This window comes from Rhinopithecus roxellana, chromosome 3 (assembly GCF_007565055.1).
Source record: "Rhinopithecus roxellana isolate Shanxi Qingling chromosome 3, ASM756505v1, whole genome shotgun sequence".
Taxonomy (NCBI): Eukaryota; Metazoa; Chordata; class Mammalia; order Primates; family Cercopithecidae; genus Rhinopithecus; species Rhinopithecus roxellana.
This window is the reverse complement of record NC_044551.1, coordinates 85,871,962-85,898,844: the sequence shown is the minus strand read 5'-3', so window position 1 is coordinate 85,898,844 and position 26,883 is coordinate 85,871,962. Positions and strand designations below refer to the sequence as shown.

Genomic DNA, 26,883 nt, shown 5'->3' with positions numbered 1-26,883 from the left:
TGGCTTAAGAATGCCTTTAAGCGGTTTTCTGCCCTGGGCAGGCCAGGTGTTCCTTGCCCTCATTCCCGTAAACCCACAACCTTCCAGCATGGGCGTTATGGCCATCATGAACATGTCACAGTGCTGCAGAGATTTTGTTTATGGCCAGTCTTGGGGCTAGTTTATGGCCAGATTTTGGGGGGGCTTGTTCCCAACAGTTTTCTTCTTGATACAATTTTTTTCTGTATCTAAACCATCACCCTCTCTTGACATCCCTGAGCATTTCAGATTAAGAGATTCTCAAGAAGAAATGGTTAGACAAGTGCCAATTAAATGGAAGCCTTTAGGAACACATAAGAAATGACCCCAAGACCACCAATGTCCACACCACAAGGCTCTCCATAATGGCCTCTGCCCATCTTCTCTGTCTACCCCTACCCCCTACTCTAGCATTCTGACCAACTTACTGTTCCTAGTCAAGCCGTGTGGGTTCACAGCCTCTGTGCATGCCATTGCCGCCACTTCAAATGTCCCCCACACTATTTTGCCAGTCACGTGAGCATTTACTCATTAAGATTCAGCTCAAGCTTTGACTCCTTTATTTAAGCTATCCTTGACTTCTTCAGGTGAAGTTGACTGTGTCCTCCTTTGTGTCTCACTAGATTGTAGATAACTATGGCTTGTAATCTTTATTTCTTCTATTCATTTATGTGACTTCCCCTGCCCCAGCTAGATTGCAAACCACTTAGGGTAGAGATACAGAACTTGGAACATAGTAGTGCTCAATGAGGGGAAAGTGGGATGGGGAGAGGGACAGGCAGACCCATGAATTTTGATGCTGTTCCGCTTGGAATTTTTGGAATAAATTTTTTTTAACTTTTATTTTCAGTTTGGGGTACAATTGCAGGTTTGCTACATAGGTAAACTTGTGTCATGGGGGTTTCTTGCACAGATTATTTCATCTCCCAGGTATTAAGCCTGGTGCCCATTAGTTATTTTTCCTGATCCTCTCCCTCCTCCCACATTCCACCCTCCATTAGTCCCCAGTGTGTGTTGTTCCCCTCCATGTGTCCATGTATTCTCATCATTTAGCTCCCACTTATAAGTGAGAACACGTGATATTTGGTTTTCTGTTCCTATGTTAGTTTGCTAAGGATAATGGCCTCTAGCTCTATCCATGTTCCTGCAAAGGACATGTTCTCATTCTTTTTTATGGCTTTATAGTATTCCATTGTGTATATTACCACATTTTCTTTATCCAGTTTATCATTGATGGGCATTTAGGTTGATTCCGTGTCTTTGCTGTTGTGGATAGTGCCACAGTGAACATATGTGTACATGTGTCTTTATTACAGAATAATATATATTCCTTTGGGTATATACCCAGCAATGGAATTGCTGGGTCAAATAGTATTTCTGTCTTTAGGTCTTGAGGAATCACCAACACTGTCTTTCACAATGGCTGAACTAATATACTCTATTACCAACAGTGTACAAGCATTCCTTTTTCTCCACAGCCTCGTCAACATCTGTTATTTTTTTACTTTTTAATAATAGCCACTTTGACAGGTATGAAATAGTATCTCATCGTGGTTTTGATTTGCATTTCTCTAATGACCAGTGATGTTCAGCTATTTTTCATATGACTGTTGACCTCATGTATGTCTTTTTTTGAAAAGTGTCTGTTCATGTCATTTGCCCACTTTTTTATGTGGTTGCTTGTTTTTTGGGTTTTTTTGTTTTTGGGTATAAATTTAAGTGCCTTAGAGATGTTGGATATTAGAGCTTTGTCAGATGCATAGTTTGCAAAAGTTTTCTCCCATTCTGTAGGTTGTGTGTTTACTCTGTTGATAATTTCTTTTGCTGTACAGAAGCTCTTCAGTTTAATAGATCCCATTTGTCAATTTCTGCTTTTATTGTAATTGCTTAAGAACAAAGCTGGAGGCACCAGGCTAAGAGACTTCAAAGTATACTACAGGGCTATAGTAACCAAAACAGCATGGTACTGGTAAAAAAAACGGACACATGGACCAATGGATCAGAATAGAGAACCCAGAAATAAGACTGCACACCTACAACTATCTGATCTTTGAATTATTTTAAGGGTCTTATGAATGTGTTTAGCATAAGGAAAAGGTCAGAAAGGAATTCTTTCCATATCCCAATTTAGTATTTGATGTATAACTTTGAGAGGAAGAAAGTATTCTGAAATCAAAACAGAGCACAAACTCAGTGATCTCATACGTTTATGACACTGTAGAATGCTGTGATAGTTTAATCATCTAGTTTATCCTCTTTCGAATACCAATGGAGAAATGGAGGCTTAGAGAAGTACAGTGATTAATCTGCAGTCACATAGCCACTTGATGCCAGGGTCATAGATGGATTTGGTCTGTTAGTTCCCCAATCCTATGTTTGCTAGTTGTGCTATACTTCTCTGAACACTCTGTAGGAGTCCAACCTGGGAAGTGTATTAGGAAGACTTCATAAATAAAAAATAGCACAAGAAAGAAAACATTTCGATTTCATTTTACCTCTGCCAGTGGCCCCAGTAAGCTAAGAGTATTTTTCATTCTAACTCAGTTTGCTTTGCAAATCACAGGAGTTAAACAAACTGATATAGTGATGTGGTAACTGGATTCTATCAGACCTGTTTGGTTTCAACAGGGCATTCGCCAGTCTTTCTGTTCTCATTAGCCTGCCTCTTGTCCTTAGTCTGATTTGCAGGCTTTACATTAGGAAAACAGGAATACAAATGGCCCTCCTCTCAGGCAATAAGAAAATGAATATCACAATTGTCATTCAGCACACAAAAGCAAAAGAGCATTAGGACTGGAGTGACTTAATATGCTGTCACTTCCCTCTTGCTAACAGAATCAGAGGCTCTTTTGAAAATGGAATGGAATAATCATAGATTTAGTGAGTGTCTTCCATTACTGACTTCAGCGTATTAATAAATTTTATTTCCCACTGAATGTGAACATGCTCTTGACAAAAGAGTAATGCTAATTTGACAAATAAATTTAGGAATAACAGATTATACCAACAAATGGAAAATAAAAAAGTAAAGTCTCATTTTATGCTTATTTTATGTCCCCTTTTCCTAATAAAAAGTACTCTTGTTTTAACTATGTGCTATTTCCTGGAAATTTATTTTGTCAGACAAATAGTTGCTTTGAGTGGAAGCTATTCACATGCTTTCTCATTTGTTCTGTGGTAAATTTTAAGCTTGCTGTTACTGTTTTTCTCTGTGTGTTTCCTGTGTGGCAGGAAAATAAAGTTTTCCATTTGTACTTTTGGGAAGCTGTTAGCAAGTATTGCTTTTTTCTGATAACCTAAACACACTTGATTTATGGAAGTATCAGAGCATCAATCTGCCCCCTCGTCACATGGGCCCATGTGTTTCCAAGCTACAGACCAATGTTGGAAGTCAGGTGACTTGGTGAAATCTGCCAATCAGAGGAAGAAGGGGGAGCAGTGTTTTGGGGTCTATGTCTACCGAAAAGTCTTGAAGAATTTTCTTTCCTCAACCACAGCCCTAGAATCATGGCTATTCCACCATAGCCAGAAAGACAGTGTGGTCTTTTACCCTTCAGAGAGAAGAGCCAGATGAAAATATACCTTACAGCAAGGGACACCCTTTCTTGGTGACTTGTTTCCTTGGCCAAGACTGCCAATGAGATCATTGATGGAAGGATTCAGAGGGTAAAGAAACACATTATTTATCCTGTAATTACCAGAGATCTCTTTAGCCCATTAGGAGCCCTTCCAGCTGGCATTTTCTCATAATTCAATGTTGATTCAACAGCTTCATAATGGCCATCTACACTGTGCCCGTCCCTGTGCTAGGGACCCATGGTGTGATGCAGAACAGGGCAGGGCAGGCTGTGCTTTCATGGCAGTGATGGATAGTAGAAAGGATGGACAAAATCAATAAAAGTTGCTCTGCAGTTTAGCTTTATGGAATGAAAACAGAAGAGGAGCTGAGACAAATTACAAGAGAAATCACCTCCTTTAGATCAGGTATTCCAGGAGGACCTCTCAGAAGAAGTGCCACTGAAACTGAGGCATAAAAAAAAGGAACAGTAGTGGGTAATGCAGAGAATAGAGGAAGGAACATTCAGGACATGGGAACCCCAAGGACATGGTATTAAGCTGAGGAGAACCTGGGGAAGAACCTGGGCTGACGAGCACAGATGTTAGCCTCCATCCCACCTACCTCAGTTCCCCACCTCAGTGTGGGCAGTGACAAGACCCGTCTGGCCAGGTCTGGCCATGAGACACCAGGCTGCAGAGGGAAGATAAGCAGAAGGGCTATGGCAAGCACTAGAGTTCTAAACAGACCAGAGAGCAAGTCCCAGACGCTCAAGTTATGATCAGATAAAATCTTTATAGGTGGGGGAGTAGGGAACTGCCAAAATCCAAGTGGTCAGAGAGTCAACAAAAGCAGCACTCTGGAACAGGCTGGGTAAACTTGGTTGTAGGTGACCCAGGCCCATCAGTGTTTATCACCGTCCAAAGGAAGTCAGCAGCCTGCTGGGAAACCTGGGCTGCTGCACAGCGGGTGGGGTCAGAGAGGAGGGGAGTGAGTAGCGCCTGTGTAGTGGCTATCCGGGGCAAGTGCTGAGAAGACTCTCAGTGATGGCTGCAGGTGATGGCGCTGCAGGAAGAATGGTGAGGGTGGGGGCAAGGACAGCCTTTGCTCACACCCATAAGTCAAACCACTGAGTAGTGATTCAGTTTATTTCCCTACTCAAGGCCCTTCATGAGAGACACATAGTAACCTATTCTGCATCCAGCATCATAGAGAAAACCAGCATTCTTAAGGAAAGATGGAGAAGGCTTAGCAGCAATGCCTACTCCTGGGAAGGGATAGGCAGGCCACTCTGCCTCCAGTAAGTAGTGACTTCCAGAGGGAATGGCCACCCACTGGGGCAGATGCTGTACCAGCAGGCACTCCAGCCCCAGGGTCTATAATCTCCCCACAGCTGCGAGGTAGCAGTTATGATCCCAGTTTAGAGATGGGACACCTGAGGCTCAGTGTACTTCAGTGACAGGCCCAGGGGCTCATGACTAGTGAGTGGCAGAACTGGAATTCTCACCCACCTCTGTTGGCCCTCAAAACCCGCACACTCCTATGCATCTGTTTCCCGACATCAGGAGCTGCTGGGGTGCCTCCTGCTCTGTGGTGTGGGAGTGAAAGCAGGGTTCACCGGAACTAGACCTAACCCCCCTTTATGACTGGATGCCTGGCACCTCCACGGCTGAGGGGAAGGAAGGGAGGCCTGATGCCAATGACTCAGAGATCTCCTTTGCTTTTGCTCTCCACACAGTGCTCCAGAAACTGCAGTGGGGGCTTCAAGATACGCGAGATACAGTGCGTGGACAGCCGGGACCACCGGAACCTGAGGCCATTTCACTGCCAGTTCCTGGCCGGCATTCCTCCCCCATTGAGCATGAGCTGTAACCCCGAGCCCTGTGGGGTGTGGCAGGTGGAGCCTTGGAGCCAGGTATGGCCCCCAGAAAGGGAGAGATGTCTTCACACAACCTGGCAAGCCATGAATCTCAGTGTTACTGCCTAAGTGTAGAAATCAGGGAAGACCACACCTGTGTCCTGCCAATGACTGGCCTCTGTTCAGTGACCCAACCCTGTATCTGGGAAGCCGAATGGGTCTAACAGTTTGAGGAGGTGAAAAAATTCCATGGAAAAGACAATGTGTTATGGTTTTAATCACAACAGTTCAGTGTTACGTTGCAATCTGGTCTCCCAATGGATATACCAGGGAATTGGTGTTCCTGCTGGGGAAATGAATACAATGGGATTATCTGAACAAGGACGAGTCTGATGAGAGCCATTTGCAGACAGAGCCTAACATGCCTCTCTGAGGCTTCTGCAGTCAGGCTGGGAGAAACAGCCCTATCTTTTCCACACAGTATAATATTAGAGTTTCATCTCTTCTGTCTCTCAGATCATTGTACAAATAGTGAGTGTGTGTGTGTGTGCTCTCTTTATGAGGGCCCTGGCTCTGCTGGGTCTTAGTTTTACTTTGACACATGAAAACAAGGTTACTTTGGTGAAGTTCTTTGGTGAAGTGTGATGATCTCAGTTTTCAACAGGCAAATGTTTAAATATCTCAACAGCTAAAACACTCCCAACTACATCCACAAATGATAGAAAGAAGACCAAAAAATAAAAATTTAAAAAAGGAAGCCCGCATATTTTGAGTGCGTCCAGGAGCTAGGCAGTTTGCCTGCAATACTTGGTCTAATTCTCTCCATGACCTGGATGGTAGGCATTTTTAATCCTATTTTATAGGGGAAGAAATTGAGACTTAGGTTGAGAAACGTACCTGAGACACACAATGAGAAAATAAATGGAGTTTTAATTCAAACACAAGGCATTCGCAACCAGAAAGTTTTTTTTTTTTTTTTTTTTTTTTTTTTTTTTGAGACGGAGTCTTGCTCTGTCGCCCAGGCTGGAGTGCAGTGGCCGGATCTCAGCTCACTGCAAGCTCCGCCTCCCGGGTTCACGCTATTCTCCTGCCTCAGCCTCCGGAGTAGCTGGGACTACAGGCGCCCGCCACCTCACCCGGCTAGTTTTTTGTATTTTTTTAATTAGAGATGGGGTTTCACCGTGTTAGCCAGAATGGTCTTGATCTCCCGACCTCGTGATCCGCCCGTCTCGGCCTCCCAAAGTGCTGGGATTACAGGCTTGAGCCACCGCGCCCGGCCTCCCAACCAGAAAGATTTGATTGCTCATCTTTGATTACCCATCTTTGATCCTGCTGTGCTATGGAACTTAGCCCAATAGGCATTGAACAAAAAGTGAACTAAGGAGAAAGAATGAATCAATAACTACTTTGCGGGGCACTTACCATGCGCCAGTGAAGGGAAGGCAAAGAATCCCAACCTGAGGCTACAGAGTTAGTGTCAAAGCCTGTGGAGGACTGAGCCCCGACTTACTTACCACCCACCGGCCAAGCATCCACACTGATTCCTGAGGCTCTGGGCCACTACCTAAAGTTTTCTGGGGCAGCAGCCACCACTGTCCCCTCTTCATCCTCCTTCCTCTGCCTATTTCCGGAGTACATGAAGTGCCTGCTACTCCCAGGCTCTGAACCCAGACCTCCAAACTCTCCATAGGTACTGAGCCTGGCCTGGACCTGTTCAGGCAGCAGCTTCCACAATCCAGGAATTCAGAGAGGAGCTTAGATTGCCCTGTCAGAGAAATGGCATTTGCAGGCGATCAAAGATGAGCAATCAAATCTTTCTGGTTATGAAAAAGATCTATTCTTTTGTTTCCTCAGTAGCTTCTAGGATCCCCATCAGGAGCCTGTTCCCTGAAGCCCTTCTGTCACCCTTCTTTCTAAACTGCCCTGTTTTGAGCAAACCACAAAAGTGGTAGAGTTCCCTCTTAAGCAGCAGTAGAGATAGAAAATGTAAAAGTCAGTTGAGTACCCGGAGCTGCTGTTAAGGAACTGGGCATCTTTAGGTACTTTCCCTGCCCGTGGTGCTGATTGCCATCCTGGGAATGTTATGAACCCATCTGGCAAGGCTATCGGCCCGCCCCGACTACCCTCCATGGCAGATGCATTTTAGCTGTGGGACCATCTCTACACCAGTAGTAGTCAAGCTTTATCATGCTTCAGGACAACCTGGAGGGCTTGTCAATGCACAGATGGATGGGTCCTACCCCCAGAATGGCCAGTTCAGGGGATCTGAGGTGGGGCCTGAAATTTTGCATTTCTAACAAATACTCAGAAGATGCTAAAGTTGCTGGTCTGAGGAACATTTGAAAACCACTTTTTTGACCCCATTTTCCTGGAAATTACTTGCCCAGGTGGTGCTGAACCTGTGTGCACATAGGTAGGTATGCACAAGAACCCCAGATGTGGAATTCCTCTCCCTGTCTCCTCAGATGGGGTTAAAAACAGATTGAATAAGTGGGAAAAAGTTGATGTTGATTCTCAAAGCTGGAATATTGTGAAGGTGTGCTACATTAGTTCTTTTATCGAGCAGAAAAGATTAATTGCATATAATTTCCCTGTTTTTCATGATACTACCACACACATACTACCTGATGTGATGGACATGATGTTTGCAAGACAGCCATAATTTTCTTGTTGTTATTGTTGTAGCCATGCTAAAACTAAGATTTTTCTAAGTGCTTTTCAAAATACTCAAAGAACTTTTCAAATATTCTTGGCGAATTATTTTGTTTCCTCCTAAAAAAACTCATGCACATGAGATAATGTATCTTATAGAATTATTCTAGTAAGCAAAAACCTGACATGTTTCAGAATTCTACCCTTTTAGAAGTCTGACTTGTCATCTTGAATTTATTTTATGAGTGTTACAGCCAATGCATCTAAGTCCTGAGTGAATCCATCCATTTTATTACTCCTACTATGGACAAATTTAATTCTAAAACTTTATGCAGTGGAAAAGGAAGACTAAATCTCATTTTAATATGAGGCAAACAAAATTGTATTGCAAATGTGTGCCCCCTTTGGGGCTGTCAGAGATAATCATTATAAAAAACCTAAATTTTACATTTTTGTTTCTAAAAAGCTTTTTTCAAAAGACAAAATGCAAAAGACAAAATGTGATTGTCTTGGCAATGAGGGCTCTTTTTTGGTTCCATATGAACTTTAAAGTAGTATTTTTCAATTCTGTGAAATAAAATAATGTCCATTCTGGAATGACCACTCATTTAGGCTTTTAAAAACAATTCCTTCCTTTTGACATATTGTTTAACATTAGACTATTTGGCATCTTCTGACTTTTCTCCTCCTTATGTCTTCAGGATTTGCTTCATCAATATTTCTACCTCTCTTTAATTCTTGTTTCCCCACTTAAAAGAAAAATAGTGAGTGGTCATTGTAAGGAACTTGCAGGAATGCTATAAATTCCAATACATATACCTATATTCCTAATAACACTGTACACAACAAAAATGACAATATGAAGTTCTTCACTTATCATTAAACATGTCTCCACCTGACTTTTACCTAATCTTGTCACTGCTGTATATCAGTGCTCCAGGTCCTGTGGAGGCGGAGTTCAGGAGAGAGAAGTGTTCTGTCCAGGAGGCCTCTGTGACTGGACAAAAAGACCCACATCCACCATGTCTTGCAATGAGCACCTCTGCTGTCACTGGGCCACTGGGAACTGGGACCTGGTAAGACTCGTTTATTCATACTTTTTTTTACTTTAGCTTTTTTTTTTTTAAAAATACTTTAAGTTCTAGGGTACATGTGCACAACATGCAGGTTTGTTACATAGGTTACATGCCATGTTGGTTTGCTGCACTCATCAACTCATCACTTACGTTAGGTATTTCTCCTAATGCTATCCCTCCCCCAGCCCCCCACCCCCTGACAGGCCCCAGTGTGTGATGTTCCCCACCCTGTGTCCAAGTGTTCTCATTGTTCAATTCCCACCTATGAGTGAGAACATGCGGTGCTTGGTTTTCTGCCCTTGCGATAGTTTGCTGACAATGATGGTTTCCAGCTGCATTCATGTCCCCACAAAGGACATGAACTCATCCTTTTTTGTGGCTGCATAGTATTCCATGGTGTATATGTGCCACATTTTCGTAGTCCAATCTATCGTTGATGGACATTTGGGTTGGTTCCAAGTCTTTGCTATTGTGAATAGTGCCGCAATAAACATACGTGTGCATGTGTCTTTATAGTGGCATGATTTATAATTCTTTGGGAATATACTCAGTAATGGGATGGCTGGGTCAAATGGTATTTCTAGTTCTAGATCCTTGAGGAATCACCACACTGTCTTCCACAATGGTTGAACTAATTTGCACTCCCATCAACAGTGTAAAAGTGTTCCTATTTCTCCACATCCTCTCCAGCATCTGTTGTTTCTTGACTTTTTAATGATGGCCATTCTAACTGGCATGAGATGGTATCTCATTGTGGTTTTGATTTGCATTTCTGTGATGACCAGTGATGATGAGCATTTTTTCATGTGTCTGTTGGCTACATAAATATCTTCTTTTGAGAAATGTCTGTTCATATCTTTTGCCCACTTTTTGATGGAGTTGTTTGTTTTCTTGTAAATTTAAGTTCTTTGCAGATTCTAGATATTAGCCCTTTGTCAGATGAGTAGATTGCCAAAATTTTCTCCTATTCTGGAGGTTGCCTGTTCATTCTGATGGTAGTTTCTTTTGCTGTGCAGAAGCTCCTTAGTTTAGTTGGATCCCATTTGTATATTTTGACTTTTGTTGCCATTGCTTTTGGTGTTTTAGTCATGAAGTCTTTGCCCACGCCTATGTCCTGAATGGTATTGCCTAGGTTTTCTTCTAGGGATTTTATGGTTTTAGGTCTAACATTTAAGTCTTTAATCCATCTTGAATTAATTTTTGTATAAGGTGTAAGGAAGGGATCCGGTTTCGGCTTTCTACATATGACTAGCCAGTTTTCCCACCACCATTTATTAAATAGGGAATCCTTTCCCCATTGCTTGTTTTTGTGGGGTTTGTCAAATGGCTGTAGATGTGTGGTGTTGTATCTGAGGCCTCTGTTCTGTTCTATTGGTCTATATATCTGTTTTGGTACCAGTACCATGCTGTTTTGGTTACTGTAGACTTGTAGTATAATTTGAAGTCAGGTAGCCTGATGCCTCCAGCTTTGTTCTTTTTGCTTGTGATTGTCTTGGCAATGCGGGCTCTTTTTTGGTTCCATATGAACTTTAAAGTAGTATTTTTCAATTCTGTGAAGAAAGTCATTAGTAGCTTGATGGGGATGGCATTAAATCTATAAATTACCTTGGGCAGTATGGCCATTTTCACGATATTGATTCTTCCTATCCATGAGCATGGAATGTTCTTCCGTTTGTATCCTCTTTTATTTTGTTGAGTAGTGGTTTGTAGTTCTCCTTGAAGAGGTCCCTCACATCCCTTGTAAGTTGGATTCCTAGGTATTTTATTCTCTTTGTAGCAATTGTGAATGGGAGTTCACTCATGATTTGGCTCTGTTTGTCTGTTATTGGTGTACAGGAATGCTTGTGATTTTTGCACATTGATTTTGTCTCCTGAGACTTTGCTGAAGTTGCTTATCAGCTTAAGGAAATTTTGGGCTGAGACAGTGGTGTTTTCTAAATATACAATCGTGTCATCTGCAAACGGGGACAATTTGACTTCCTCTTTTCCTAATTGAATACCCTTTATTTCTTTCTCTTGCCTGATTGCCCTGGCCAGAATTTGCAACAAGATGTTGAATAGGAGTGGTGAGAGAGGGCATACTTGTCTTGTGCCTGTTTTCAAAGGGAATGCTTCCAGTTTTTGCCCATTCAGTATGATATTGGCTGTGGGTTTGTCATAAATAGCTCTTATTATTTTGAGATACATTCCATCAATACTGAATTTATTGAGAGCTTTTAGCATGAAGGGCTGTTGAATTTTGTCAAAGGCCTTTTCTGCATCTATTGAGATAATCATGTGGTTCTTGTCTTTGGTTCTGTTTATATGCTGGATTACATTTATTGATTTGAATATGTTGAACCAGTCTTGCATCCCAAGGATGAAGCCCACTTGATCATGGTGGATAAGCTTTTTGATGTGCTCCTTGATTCGGTTTGCTAGTGTTTTACTGAGGATTTTTGCATCCATGTTCATCAGGTATATTGGTCTAAAATTTTCTTTTTTTGTTGTGTCTCTGCTAGGCTCTGATATCAGGATGATGCTGGCCTCATACAATGAGTTAGGGAGGAATCCCACTTTTTCTATTGATTGGAAGAGTTTCAGAATAAATGGTACTAGCTCCTCTTTGTACCTCTGGTAGAGTTCGGCTGTGAATCCTTCTGGTCCTGGACTTTTTTTGGTTGGTAGGCTCTTAATTACAGCCTCAATTTCAGAGTCTGTAATTAGTCTATTGAGAGATTCAACTTCTTCTTGGTTTAGCCTTGGTAGGGTGTATGTGTCCAGGAATTGATCCATTTCTTCTAGGTTTTCTAGTTTATTTGCATAGAGGCATTTATAGTATTCTCTGATGGTAGTTTGTATCTCTGTGGGATCAGTGGTGATATCCCCTGTATCATTTTTTATTGCATCTATTTTATTCTTCTCTCTTTTCTTCTTTATTAGTTTTGCTAACGGTCTATCAATTTTGTTGATCTTTTCAAAAAACCAGCTCCTGAATTCACTGATTTTTTTGAAGGGTTTTTTGTGTCTCTGTCTCCTTCCGTTCTGATCTGACCTTAGTTGTTTCTTGCCTGCTGCTAGCTTTTGAATTTGTTTCCTCTTGCTTCTCTAGTTCTTTTAATTGTGAAGTTAGGATGTCGATTTTAGATCTTTCCTGCTTTCTCTTGTGGGCATTTAGTGCTATAAATTTCCCTCTACACACTGCTTTAAATGTGTTCCAGAGATTCTGGTATGTTGTATCTTTCTTCTCTTTGATTTCAAAGAACATCTTTATCTCTGCCTTCATTTTGTTATTTACTCAGTAGTCATTCAAGAGCAGGTTGTTCAGTTTCCATGTAGTTGTACAGTTTTGAGTGAGTTTCTTAATTCTGAGTTCTAATTTGATTGCACTGTGGTCTGAGAGTCAGTTTGTTGTGATTTCCGTTCTTTTATATTTGCTAAGGAGTGCTTTACTTCCAATTATGTGGTCAATTTTAGAATAAATGTGATGTGGTGCTGAGAAGAATGTATCTTCTGTTGATTTGGGGTGGAGAGTTCTGTAGATGTCAAATAGGTCTGCTTGGTGCAGAGCTGAGTTCAAGTCCTGGAGACCCTTGTTAACCTTCTGTCTTGTTGATCTGTCTAATATTGACAGTGGGAGGTTAAATCTCCCATTATTATTGTGTGGGAGTCTGAGACTCTTTGTAGGTCTTTACGGACTTGCTTTATGAATCTGGGTGCTCCAGTATTGGGTGCATATATATTTAGGATAGTTAGCTCTTCTTGTTGAATTGATCCCTTTACCATTATGTCATGGCTTTCTTTGTCTCTTTTGATCTTTGTTGGTTTAAAGTCTGTTTTATTAGAGACTAGGATTGCAAACCCTGCTTTTTTTTTTTTTTTTTTTTTTTTTTTTTTTTTTTTTTTTTTTTTGCCTTCCATTTGCTTGGTAGATCTTCCTCCATCCCTCCACTTTGAGCCTATGTGTGTCTCTGCATGTGAGATGAGTCTCCTGAATATAGCACACTGATGGGTCTTGACTCTTTATCCAATTTGCCAGTCTGTATCTTTTAATTGGGGCATTTAGCCCATTTACATTTAAGGTTAGTGTTGTTATGTGTTAATTTGATTCTGTCATTATGATGTTAGTTGGTTATTTTGCCCATTAATTGATGCAGTTTCTTCAAAGCATCGATAGTCTTTAAAATTTGGCATGTTTTTGCAGTGGCTGGTACCAGTTGTTCCTTTCCATGTTTAGTGCTTTCTTCAGGAGCTCTTGTAAGGCATGCCTGGTGGTGACAAAATCTCTCAGCATTTGCTTGTCTGTAAAGGATTTTATTTCTCCTTCACTTATGAAGCTTAGTTTGGCTGGATATGAAATTCTGGGTTGAAAATTCTTTTCTTTAAGAATGTTGAATATTGGCCCCCACTCTCTTCTGTCTTGTAGGGTTTCTGCCGAGAGATCCACTGTTAGTCTGATGAGCTTCCTTTTGTGGGTAACCCAACCTTTCTCTCTGTCTGCCCTTAACATTTTTTCCTTCATTTCAGCCTTGGTGAATCTGATAATTATGTGTCTCGGGGTTGCTATTCTCAAGGAGTACATTTGTGGTGTTCTCTGTATTTCCTGAATTTGAATGTTAGCCTGCCTTGCTAGGTTAGGGAAGTTCTCCTGGATAATATCTTGAAGAGTGTTTTCCAACTTGGTTCCATTCTCCCCATCACTTTCAGGTACACTAATCAAACGTAGATCTGATCTTTTCACGTAGATCAGATCTACGGCTTTGTTTGTTCCTTTTTACTCTGTTTTTTCTAAACTTGTCTTCTCGCTTTATTTCATTAATTTGATCTTCAAACACTGATACTGTTTCTTCCACTTGATTGAACCAGCTATTGAAGCTTGTGCATGCATCGCGAAGTTCTCATGCCATGGTTTTCAGCTCCATCAGGTCTTTTAAGGTCTTCTCTACACTGTTTATTCTAGTTAGCCATTCATCTAACCTTTTTTCCAGGGTTTTTAGCTTCCTTGTGATGGGTTAGAGCATGCTCCTTTAGTTCAGAGAACTTTGTTATTACCAACCTTCCGAAGCCTACTTCTGTCAACTTGTCAAAGTCATTCTCCATCAAGCTCTGTTCTTGACCTCAGGTGATCCACCTGCCTTGGCCTCCCAAAGTGCTAGGAGTACAGGCTTGAGTCACCACGCCTGGCCTGAATTTTATTTTCAATATTGCTGATAGAGTATTATTTATGCAATAAACAAACTTAGGGAGAATAATACCTCTTTCCTTCATTTACAGTTTAATTATTTTGTTCCATCAAACAGGCTGGCCATCTGGCAAACTGATCTGTGGACTGACAAGAGGCCTGAAACTCACTAAGTCTAACTATGCCTAAAGCTTTAGGACAGATGCCAACTCCTCTTTGCTCTAGGAAAAGCCAGGATTTCTATTTGAGACCAGCCTGGCCAACATTGTGAAACCCCATCTCTACTAAAAATTTAAAAATTAGCCAGATGTGGTGGTACATGCCTGTAATCCCAGCTACTTGGGAGTCTGCGACAGGAGGATCACTTGAACCCAAGACGTGGAGGTAACAGTGAACAGAGATTGCACCACTGCACTCCAGCCTGGGTGACAGAGTGAGACTCCATCTCAGAAAAACAAAATAAAGAAAATTATCCCATGGACAGAGTCTGCCATCATTCTGACTTGTCTTATCCTAGGTTTTCTATCAAATAAAGTCTCGAGAAAAAATTTAACTTTATTTGAAAATTCAATGCCAGGGAAGCAGGGGTGACAGAAAAGAGAAAGGAGGCAGAGAAGGGGAGTCAAAAATGAAGTGGTATGTTACTAGACTGATTATCTTACCTAACTGACCATCGCTTGGTGTCAGGAGCAACTGATTGCTGGTTCTCACAGGAAGGCTTCTAAAACCTGTGTGACCTACTGCATGTTGTGGCAGTTTATCCAGGAAGGGAGGGACGAGTAGGAAAGGAGAAGAGTTATCCACTAACTCCTGTCTCCCTTTGGTGGAGTCTCCCTTTACAGGGCTAATATCGCCATACTTCTGAATTGTCCAGATATGGGCACTGAGCAAGTCCCATTGTGTCTCATGTCTAATTGGCAACAAGAAAGCCCAATCAGAAGCAGGGAGGCATGAGGCATGGTGATATGGTTTGGCTCTGTGCTCCCACCCAAATCTCATCTCAGATTGTAATTCTCACGTGTTAAGGGAGAGACCCAGAGGCAGGTGAGTGCATCATGGGGGCAGTTTCCCCCATGCTGTTCTTGTGATAGTCAGTGATTTCTTATGAGATCTGATGGTTTTATAAGGGGCTCCTCCCACTTCACTTACCACTCTCTCTCACCTGCTGCCATGTAAGTTGTGCCTCTTCCCTTCCACCATGATTGTAAGTTTCCTGAGGCCTCCCCAACCCTGTGGAACTCTGAGTCAATTAAACCTCTTTTCTTTATAAATTACCCAGTCTCAGGTATGTCTTTATAGCAGTGTGAAACCAGGCTAATACAAGTGGCATGAGGTGAAGGCCACTGGGCTGTGCTTTCAGAAAGTTGGTTGCCACCTCAGCTGGGACAGATCCTAGGGTCACGAGCTGGGAGACAGGGGAGCCAAGATGGTCTGATACACTAACATCACAACTACTAACATTTTTATAAAGTAACTTGTTCCCATGCATGTATGTTTTGATGGTTGTAATTATTACACACACGGGAATGCAGTATTTTGCCCAACATAATGCCCCCAGCTATCTGTAGGTTGCTATACAGTTCGTAATTCTCATTGTTCATAGTTGCATAGTTGCACCGGCACAGCCATGATCCACTCTAATGCTGTGTCAAATTGGCGGTCTATTGGCAGTCAGACATGTGAGGCACAATAGGCTTGACTCTAACACCAAATTCACTTAGCTATGTAGAAAGATACAAGCAGGAATTATATTAGGCACAACAGCCTCATCTCTGCAGGAGGTTGCTACCGAAGGATACAAGTTCAGCAACTATCCAAGAGTACAACTTCATTTGCTTCCTTGTCTGTCAAGCGTGGTATGTATGAGTAGCAAGAAATGAGAGCCAAGGTGCACGCAGGTCACCCTGACACAAAGAAGCCTCAGCCTCAGTTTCCTGCCAATATTTTAAACTATTTTGGTCACACATGCCCAAGGCCACATGCCAACTCACAGGCCTCCAGTAGAGAACAGTCCTACAGTCAGGAATTTCCTAGTAGACAAGACAGTCATCATCTTTTGCATTTACCTTAACTCTGTAGTGTCCAAGGAAACCATACTTCAAGGTCATTTTTCTCTCCAAGTACTCTGAACCAGGACCAATGTTAATCCTTTCTTTACAGTAATATTCCATCAAGTTGATTGATCATATTTACTTAACAGTTTCCCCTTTGTTAGGATGTTTATCTGTTGGCACCCAATAAATAGTTACCAAACTAATATTCACTGCTATGAGCAAGATTTGTGTACCTAGTCTAGCCATGAACTTCCCAAAATTCATCATTAATGTAATGGCAGATTGGATCAAGGCAGCAGTGGCCTTCTCCAGCCACATGGGCCTGAGCAGAGACCATGCTTACTCTTGGCAGGCCTTGCCCCAGCTGCCTGGATATATTTCAGGACTAGGCTCTTCATAAATATCTCAGAACTCTGTATAACAGAATACATACCTCTAATCAAAGCAAACATGACATCTAAAAGAGAAAATGTGATGTAATGCGAGGTCATAAAAATGCTGTAAGTTTGGGCCCATTTAGGGAAACAATCTCATGGAAGATTACAAATTGTAAGAACATTTTTAAGCCTCCCTTTCAACTCCCTGAAGGAGTTCCAGGTGAGTCTATTGGGAGTGGACATGGGTTGAAGTTCCTTAGAAGAGCTGTGTGTCAGGAATTCACCAATTATGCATAGCAAAGAATGGGGGGATAATGAGAGAGTGGTTAACACCTACCAGGCCAGCCTTTGGAATCACTCATAACCTCCATGATCTATTATTAGGTGAAACTACACAAGCTATGGATTGAACATATACATTTGCCTTTGTTCCCAAAACTCCACTAAATAGGCAGAAGGGATAAAATACTACAACTGGCACAAGCCCACAAGGACAAAGATGGGGGCAGGAGACAAGAGCAGAGAGATGGGTCCATACAATTTTGGAATCTGTAAAATTACCCTGATCTATCTTTAGCTCCCCCTCACCAAAAAAAAAAAAAAAAAAAAAAAAAAAAAAAAAAAAAAAAAAAAAATTGGAATCTGGAAACAGATGACTAAACTTCCAGTTGACTTAGCGAGTGTGCCAGAGGAAAAAGTAACTAGGTGTGGTAGCACACACCTGTAGTCCCAGTTACTTGGGAGTCTGAGATAGGAGAATCACTTGAACCAGGGAGAGGGAGGTTGCAGTGAGCTGAGACTGTGCCACTGCCTTCCTGCCTGGGTGATAGAGCCAGACTTTGTCTCAAAAAAATGGTTTAAATGGTGTATTTTATGTTTTATATATTTTACCTCAAAAAATAATAATTTAAGAAAAGAGCATATGTGGTAAATTCAGGCACATTTTTTTACATCCTGAAGAATCTTATGTAAACTGCTTCTACAGGCCAGCGAATCTCCCTCCTGCAGCCAGGTGGGCAATCATAACATTGCAGTGGAACCTTATCATTAGAATGGCTTGAGAGGACCTGGTCCAGCTAGGCACAGACCCGGGTCTGCTGTTGCTCTGTTTCTTCCCCAGCTTCCATGCTCAGCCCTGTCCCTACCCCCATTCCATATTCTCTCCATGCCACTGGGGTCTTTTCCCTCCCACTTTCCTTTTTACCCAACGCTCATCTCTCCTAGTAGCTCCACCCCTTTTCCTCACATCCAATCCCCAGCCCCAAATCAAAATTAGTTCAGACCAAGGTACCACGACCCAGATGTGGAATTGTATTCTGCTTTGCTTGCAGTTCAGCCTCCCTCCATATGTTTCACTCCATATACTCATGATGCAAAAATGAATGTTTGGGTTGGGAGTTCCAGCTAGAACGAAGGGTGCGAACCCCATGGGCAATGCCTCCCTCCTTCCTGTTCGTCTCTAAGCACATGCTTCATTCCATTCACCTTTTCTTCCATTTGGTTTTCACTCATTTTACTTAGCAGGAAATGTGGCCACCAACAACACCCAAGTTCTCAAATTTCAGCCTTAGATGGAATCTCTTGCTGGGTGGGTCTCAATTCAAATTCCCAAGGAAGTGACTTATTGGCCCCGCTTGATGCAGGGACCTTCCCTAGACCAGTCATGTGTGGCCTGGCTGGGTCCCACGGCACCAACATAGGTTCCTGGAGCCCAGTGCTGTAGTCATGTGACGAGAGACATCAGACCATTCTGAAATGTGTGAAAGAGAACGTTCTGCAGAGAACTTAATAGTAAACTCAGTCAGATCCAATCCACACAGCCTATAGTACAGAGTCTTTCTAAACTCACATCTCCAAATTATTAGTACCTTTATTCTATGACTCCTTCAAAAAGGTTTCTAGTTACTGAGATGTTTCCATTCTTGACCACAGTGGGGTTGGAGGTGTTCTACTGGTGTTTTCTTGGGAGTCGTGGGGACGACTTCTGACTCTCTGTTCACCCTCTCTTTCAGTGTTCCACTTCCTGTGGAGGTGGCTTTCAGAAGAGGACTGTCCATTGTGTGCCCTCAGAGAACAATCAAACTGAAGACCAAGACCAGTGCCTGTGTGATCACGAACCCAGACCTCCAGAATTCAAAAAATGCAACCAGCAGGCCTGCAAGAAAAGTGCCGGTGGGTGAATGGGTTTGCTTGGGGAGAAAGAGATCTTTGCACAAATGTCATCCTACATGATGCAGCTTGTAGATAGCTTTACGTTTCTTTTACTCAACAGAAAATCTTAATGTTAAAGAGGTCAGCCGGTAACCCTGGGAACAAGCTATCTGATTTGGTGAGGTTTGAATCTTAACTTCTTGAGAGAGTATCTCATCCATTTTTCTTTTTTAATTATTATTATTTATTGACTATCATAAAATATGATTTTCTCTCTCTAACCCTGTTCACACTGATGTCATCCAACATGGATGAGAATTATTTCTATGCTTTCAAAAATGTCTTAAGAGATATCCCAGCCTTTCTCAGGAACCCAGTCAAGTGTGAAATGGTCCTCTATAAATCTGGTACCACTGTGTTAGGCCAGGTTCCCCAGAAGCAGGCTCTGGGGTGAAAGTGTGTGTGCAAGGGATTCATTAAGTATTTCCGGGGAAGATCATGAAGGGAGTGGAGTAAGCCAGATGGAAAAAGGAGGAGACACAGCCAGGATGCCTTCTCAGGAACCTGAGTCCTAGCTTCAGACTGGTCCTCCAGGCAGCTCCAGAGCACAGGTTATACCTGTGAGTCGTCCGCTCCTGAGCCAGCAAGCTGTACATTCACACTCCCACGCTCTTCAGCCATTGGACAGGGGCTACCCCAGGAGAAGTGAATTTGCAGGAGGCTCTCTGTTTGAGAGACAAAGGAGCTCCTACAGGCTGGGTAGGTTCAGCTACGATCTATAATGTCCATTCCACTGATTGTCTGGGCTTCATTGACATGTAAAATTTCTAAATTAAATTAAAAACAGCAAAGTGAGTACATTCAGTAGCTCATTAAAAGAAAAATTTGATAGCCCTTTGTGCCGGGAGAAAGGAGAGAAAGGCTAATGCCCATAATTTTGACTTGGGCAGCTGAGTAGATGAAGCTACCATGCACTGAGAGAGGAAGCCTAACGGGCTTTGGGAAAGAGGGAAGGTAGTGAGTTCTGTTTGGAACGTGTTTGTTAAGGAGTCTGTGAGTCATCTAGGTAGGGGTGTCCTGTGATTCGTTTGCTGTACAGGTGTGGAGGCCAGGAGAGAGATCTAGTCTGGAAATCCTGATCAAAATGCACTGAGCAAGGAAATGCTTTAGGTGTGATTATCACAGGTAGCTTCTTACTGACTTGCACTTAAGGGTGGCTTTCATTGGCCTTACTTGAAATTACAGAAGAAGTCACCTAGAGCTCATTTTCTGAGGTGTTATTCATGTCTTCCAGACTCTTGCTTCTCAAAATATGGTCCCTGGACAAGCTGACTTGGCATCTCCTGGGAATTTGAGGCTCTTGGGCCTCACTCTAGACCTACTGAATTAGAATCTTCATTTAACAAGATCCCTGGTGATTCACATGCACATCAAAGTTTGAGAAGCACCTCGTTCTGGACCAAGGGACCAATCTGAGACTCTTTTCCTTTCATTCCATCTCCTTCTATGGTACCATACTTTAAACAGTTGAGGCTATAGAATCCCTTCTATGTTGTGTTATTTTTTATATAACTGAAGCAGCCACTTACTCTTGGTTGATCATGCCTAGTGTTAGGGCTTGTTATTTTGAATTATATGTAGGTTGACTTCAACTGTCCTATGGCTGGACAATAAAATCTTCAATAATCAAAACAGGGTTAAGTGCATAGATTGTAGTTTTCATCTTGAAATCTCACACAGAATAAATGGCGACCAATAGTTGGCTGGCAATTGATGTGCTTAACAATGAATTCCATTCACTGACAAATATCAGGGCCACAAAAGTTAATTACTAGCTTCTTTTGAAGGCAGAGCCGTGCCTACTCACATAGAAGGAAAATGAAAGAGGAACTGTAAGAAATTCCTTGATTTAAGAAGCCAGCCACCCACCCTGACCCCTATAATTCTCTAAAATTCTTTGAAAATATTCATTCAATGCCCAGGTTCTTGTCAGTCAGCTTTCACAATAAACATAACATAATCCTAAGTATATTTTATAATATCAGGTATGAATTCATGTAAGGTTTAGTTTTCTCCAGGTCATTTTACTTCTTTTAGAAACCATCTGAAGTTTTAATGACTTAAAATCTAAATTGGAACTACTATTTCCACATTAGTGCCTACAAAACCCTTTCCATGTATCTATGTGGAAAAAAAAATCAAGAAAATTCATTTACCAAGTATAAGCTTTATTCTTAGCATTACATTCATATTGATTAAAAAACAAGAGCAAAACCCTTAAGCCTACCATTCCTGGGGTTGTTTTGTTATTGTTGCTGCTGCTATTTTTAATTTGAGGAGGGGTAGAAAAGGCAAAAAAAAAAAAAAAAGAAAGAAAGAAAGAATACTTAGATCCAGTGTTGATACAAATGAACATTTGAGTTGTTAAATTTTCTGCTAAAGAATATTCTGCCAGATGAATAGGATCTCATTCATTCACTTATTCAACAAAATATTATTGATCACAAAATGTCTCAAAGAAGTGCTAAGAGCTGAGGAGAAAGACATGAGTAAAACACAGTTCTTGGCCTCAAGGAACCCAAAATCATGGACACTATATTTGTCAACAACATTGAAATTGTTTTCCAGGCTTCTTTGGTGAACAAAATATTATCCCCTGTAACACAGATGACAACAAAGATACAGGCGTATAACTGTCCCTTTAAATTTCCAAATGTGGTTTCTGTTGAACCAGCGGAGGCAAACTGGGATATCCCCTCCAAGTTGCCCATAATTATAAGCATTGTATGTACTTTGGAAGTGGAATCCAATTGACTGATGAACACAACAAGCCTTCATTGTTTCACAGCAATAGGGAGAACTGATGTAATTGAGCCCTGTCATCATGTTGGGCTCATGGTCATCATCTAAACAAGTTGCTAAACATAGCTCTGGAACACAGACTGCCAATATAAGCCACTCTCATCTTCCACTCTTCCTTCTGGTCCCCTACTCTCAAAAAGGAGGGCCCCAGGACCTAGCATGTATCCAGACTCCAAGGACTATTGAAAAGCAAGGCTCTTGATCTCATGGTTTCCAGGAGCATGTGAGGATTCCAGGCTTGGTTGAGTTTCTTTCAGTCATTTAGGTGTTGACCTAACCTGACAAGTGGGCCTCCTGTGTTGAGGAAAAAAGATGTTCTGGGCAGAGAAGACCTATTCATGTGATCTTCTCCTGCCCCATCACCAGTACACGAGATTCACTCTCTCAGAGACAAAGCTTGGGAGCTATTGAGACAACATTCAGTTTACAGCGGCACCATCTATATGCCAGCTGTGTGATGTTGGGTCTATTGCTAAGCTTCTGTGGAACCCTCAGTTATTAAAAGAATAGATGCACCCACATCTATTGATTTCTGTGACAATCAAATGGTATAGTATATGTCAAACATTGCCTAGTATGTGGTATATGCTTAATAATTTGTGTCTGTGTTTTTTCTACTTTCATGGAGGAAGGAGTGTATTAGCTTCCTGGGCTACAAGCACAAATATTCATGCTGCCATAACAAACTGTAATAAACTAGGTGACTAAAGACAACAGAAATCTATTCTCTCACAGTTCTGGAGGCTAGAAGTCCAAAATCAAGGTATTGGCAGGGCCACACTCATTCTCCTGGCTTCTGGCGGTTGCTGGCCATCACTGACATTCCTCAGCTTACAGAAACTGAATTCCAGTCTCTGCCTCCATTACCACATGGCTGTCTTTCCTCTCTGCATCTGTGTCTCAGCACAGCTTTTCCTCCTCTGTTTGTGTGTCTGTCTCTGTGTCTCTTCTCCTCTTTTTATAAGGACACCACTCAGGTTGGATGAAGGGCCCACCCTAGTTCATAGTGACCTCATCTTAATTGACATCATAATTCTATCTGCCAAGATCTTATTTCCAAATCAGATCACATTCACAGATACAAAGGGTGAGGACTTCAATGCTGGGGTACATTTCAAAGGATACAGTTCAACCCACAACCAGGGCAAAGACTTTGGGGGACTCCTAGAGGTCCTTTCTATAATGGCAGATACCTTTGAGAGCTCGCACTTTATCCCTTAGCACACTCCATTTACAGAGCAGTTCAAGAGAGCGTATGGTGTGGTGCCCAAGTGTGTAGTACAATAATGCCTGCTTGGACATGGAGACAGAGGGGACTCATGTGGGTCAGCGCTGCCAGAAGAAGCTTTGTGGGATGGTGGCTGTCAGCTGAGCCTCTACCCTTCCTGTCTTTCTCCTCCTGGGCAACAGCCCCAGAGCACTCACAGACTCACAGCGACAAGATTGTGGGGCAAAGAACTGCCCCTCCTGTGCTCTCTCCAGCCTCCATCCACAGAGACTTCAGGAGAGGCTGGCTAAGAAACTGGAGCGACTGTATGATGCTTGGACTACCCTGCCAAGGGGCTTCCCAGAGCCCGGGAAGGAAGCCTTGCCTTGTTCCGATCAGCAGCGCACACAATGCACGGCCCAGGTCCCATGAACAACACCCTCTGCTCTGCTGGGACACGGGAGATGAAGAGCTCGAGGGATATTCCACAAGAGACATGCTTGGTCAAAACATGTACTCTCTGAAGTTGAATTTTGAGGAGGAAATTTAAAACAAAAAGAAAAACAAGGCCAGGCGCAGGGGCTCACACCTGTAATCCTAGCACTTTGGGAGGCCGAGGCGGGCAGATCATTCAAGGTCAGGAGTTCAAGACCAGCCTGACCAACACGGTGAAACCCAGTCTCTACTAAATATACACACACACACACACAAAAGTAGCTGGACGTGGTAGTACATGCCTGTAGTCCCAGCTACTCAGAAGATTGAGGCAGGAGAATCACTTGAACCCAGGAGGGTTGCAGTGAGCCGACATTGCACCACTGTACTCCAACCTGGGCAACAGAGGGAGCTGTCTCAAAAAACAAAAACGTGTACTGTCTCTGAAACTTCCAAGTGTGTCAGGCAATTTCCTGTGGGGTTTTAAGAGAGATGGGGTTTTTATAAGAGGCTAAAAGCAGAGCCCTGAAGAAGGAAAGATGAAGACTCAGGTTTTGGATTCTAGGAGCATTATATGTTACCGATTCCTAAGGGCACTTAAAACTTGAGCCCCAAACGGGACTCTGGAAGCTAACAGAAGACATTCATTTGTTCACAAAAATAAGGCACAGTTAAGAGAATAAGGAGTTCTGAGGAGATAAAAAGAATTTTTTGCCTTTATGATCTGAAGGTGGAAAAAGCATAGAGACGCAAAGATACTGTCACACATTTGGGGTGGAGAGGATCTTATTTCCATTTCTACTTTTTCTGACTGTTCCATTTACAAAGGATAGTGGCCTGTTTATGAAAGTGCTTTTTTCTTCAGAACTATGAATAAAGGAGAAAGAAAGACGAGAGCTCCAAGAGGCACTCAAGGCAAGCTTAAAACGATTTCACTTTCTAGAAAAAAAAAATATCTAATTGAATTCTTTACAGACCCGGAAGCTGTGGGCCAGTGCCCTCTGAGAACCACCTGTACGAGTGTATGGGGTGGTCCCTGAGCAACCCACTCTCATTCCCTAACTCATGTATGGGAAAAGTAAGGCCAAGAAAATTAAGGGACACACTTACCCAGAGCTAGTTAGAGGAGAACAAGGGTTGGAACTCAGGTGACTAATTGTATACTTACTCTGGGAATTATCTGTACATGTCTTCTGCCTTCATCTCCATGGTAAAGTTCTGCAGGGCAGAGATCACAGTTTATATATCTGTATCCCTCACTCGCTCTGGAAGCATTGGTTATTTTTTTTTTTTTAAGATGGAGTTTCACTCCTCTTGCCCAGGCTGGGTGCAATGGCATGATCTCGGCTCACTGCAACCTCCACCTTCTGATTTCAAGCAATTCTCCTGCCTCAGCCTCCCGAGTAGCTGGGATTGCCGGCGCCCACCACCACGCCCAGCTAATTTTTGTATTTTTGGTAGAGACAGGGTTTTGCCATGTTGGCCAGGCTAGTCTCGAATTCTTGACCTCATGATCCACCTGCCTTGGTCTCCCAAAGTGCTGGGATTACAGGCGTGAACCACTGCGCCTGTCATGGAAGCACTGGTTATTTTGCTGACTGGTTGTTGGCCTGACACTCTGAATAGTATGATTGATGAGAGCATGAGCTGTAGAGTTAAGACTACCTGTGTTCAGATCTGGCCCTGCCATTTATCAGCTGGACAACCTTATACAAGTTCTTCACTACTTGAGGCCCTACTTTAGTCATTTGTGAAATGGAAAAAATACTTGTCTGCTAGTAGCACTGCAAAGATTAAATGTAGTGAAGCATGGAAAACACTGCATTCAACTATTTCCATAGCAATACTGCATAGCAAAGCACCCTGACACTCAGGGGTTTAAAACTACAGTCATGTATTTTTTTTCTTTTTTTTAATTTCAATAGTTTTGGGGATACCAAAGTAGTTGTGGGGGATAACCAAAACCCACATTCCTTAGTGGTGATTTCTGAAATTTTAGTGCACCCATCAGCCAAGCAGTGTATACTATATACAATATGTAGTCTTTTATTCCTTACCACCCCCAAGTTTCCTCCCTGGGTCCCCTAGGGCCCTTATATCATTCTTATGCCTTTGAGTCCTCATAGCTTAGCTCCCATTTATAAATGAGAACATATATTTGGTTTTCCATTCCTAAAGTTACTTCACTTAGAATAATGGCCTCCAGCTTCACACAAGCTGCTGCAAAAGACATTATTTCACTCCTTTTTTTTTTTTTTTCTTTTCTTTTTTTGGTTGAGTAGTATTCCCTGGGGTATATATACCACATTTTCATGTATCCACTCATTGGCTGATGGGCCCTTAGGTTGGTTCCATGTCTTTGCAATTGTGAATTATGCTGCTAGAAACGTGTGTGTGTGTTTTTCATATAATGCACAGTCATGTATTTTTTGGTGAGCATCTATAGGTCAGCCAAGGTTCAGGTGATTGAGCTGGGCTTTGGTTGGCCTTGGCTACTAACTGTAGGTTGAGTCTAAGTCTACCCCATGTGTCTCTTATCACCCTCGGTGGCTGCACAAGCCAGGTTCTTCTTACGGTGACAACGGAAGCTCATCAGGGAAGGCTTGTCCTCCTGCACATTCCAAGTCACTACAGAGATCGTGTCTACCAGCATCCCATGGTCTAAAGCAAGTCACAGAGCTGAACCCAAAGACAAGTAGTTGAGAAGGATTCTCTACCCACCAGGCAGCCATGGCAAGGTGGGAATGTTCTGTATAGCACAATTACATGGGAGTGAAGAATTATGACTGATAGTTCAGTCTAGCACAAACACTTTGCACAGTGTCTGAAACATAATAAACATTCAGTAGATACCACCTATTATGAATTGTTATGGCTCCTTTCTTGGTAGACATATAAAGTCTTACATTAATAGAAGTTGTGCTTGTATATCTACAAAGGATAATCTTTGGACTTTTTTTTTAATTCTTTTTCTCCTTCACAGATTTACTTTGCACCAAGGACAAGCTGTCAGCCAGTTTCTGCCAGACACTGAAAGCCATGAAGAAATGTTCTGTGCCCACCGTGAGGGCTCAGTGCTGCTTCTCGTGTCCCCAGACACACATCACCCACAGCCAAAGGCAAAGAAGGCAACGGTTGCTCCAAAAGCCCAAAGCACTCTAAGCCCAAAAGGAAGCCACCTTCCACCAGACTGCAGCAGCCTGCTGACCATGACATGCTTTAGCTCTGGGAGCTGCTTCATTGAGGTTTTGCTTCATATATTTCAGGTTCAACTTTGGGTCATAATGAAACAAAATCCATTGTGTTCCTCTAGCCACAAAATGTCCCTCACAGGAGGCCTAGGCTGCCGTACTTGCTGCTCCCTGATAGGAAGGTGAAATAGCTAGGAGAATCAGGCAGCACCTGGTATTGGCTCCTGGGAAAGGTGCCAGGTTACAGATTTGTGAAATGTTGTATTTTTGTTCTCCCTTGAAGAT

The 26,883-nt window shown here is 42.3% G+C and overlaps 1 protein-coding gene across 2 annotated transcripts in view; it reads left to right on the top strand.

Annotated features, from left to right (window-relative positions):
- Window positions 1–26,581, top strand: part of ADAMTS12 (ADAM metallopeptidase with thrombospondin type 1 motif 12) — a 391,880-nt gene extending 365,299 nt beyond the window's left edge. For both annotated transcript variants that reach the window (XM_030927984.1, XM_030927985.1), the window contains 4 exons: window positions 5,313–5,489; window positions 9,017–9,160; window positions 18,765–18,924; window positions 26,391–26,581. In XM_030927984.1, coding sequence (XP_030783844.1) covers window positions 5,313–5,489; window positions 9,017–9,160; window positions 18,765–18,924; window positions 26,391–26,569 — 660 coding nt within the window. In that variant the 3' untranslated portion in view covers window positions 26,570–26,581. The remainder of the gene's footprint in view (window positions 1–5,312; window positions 5,490–9,016; window positions 9,161–18,764; window positions 18,925–26,390) is intronic.
- The last annotated feature ends 302 nt before the right edge of the window (window positions 26,582–26,883 follow it).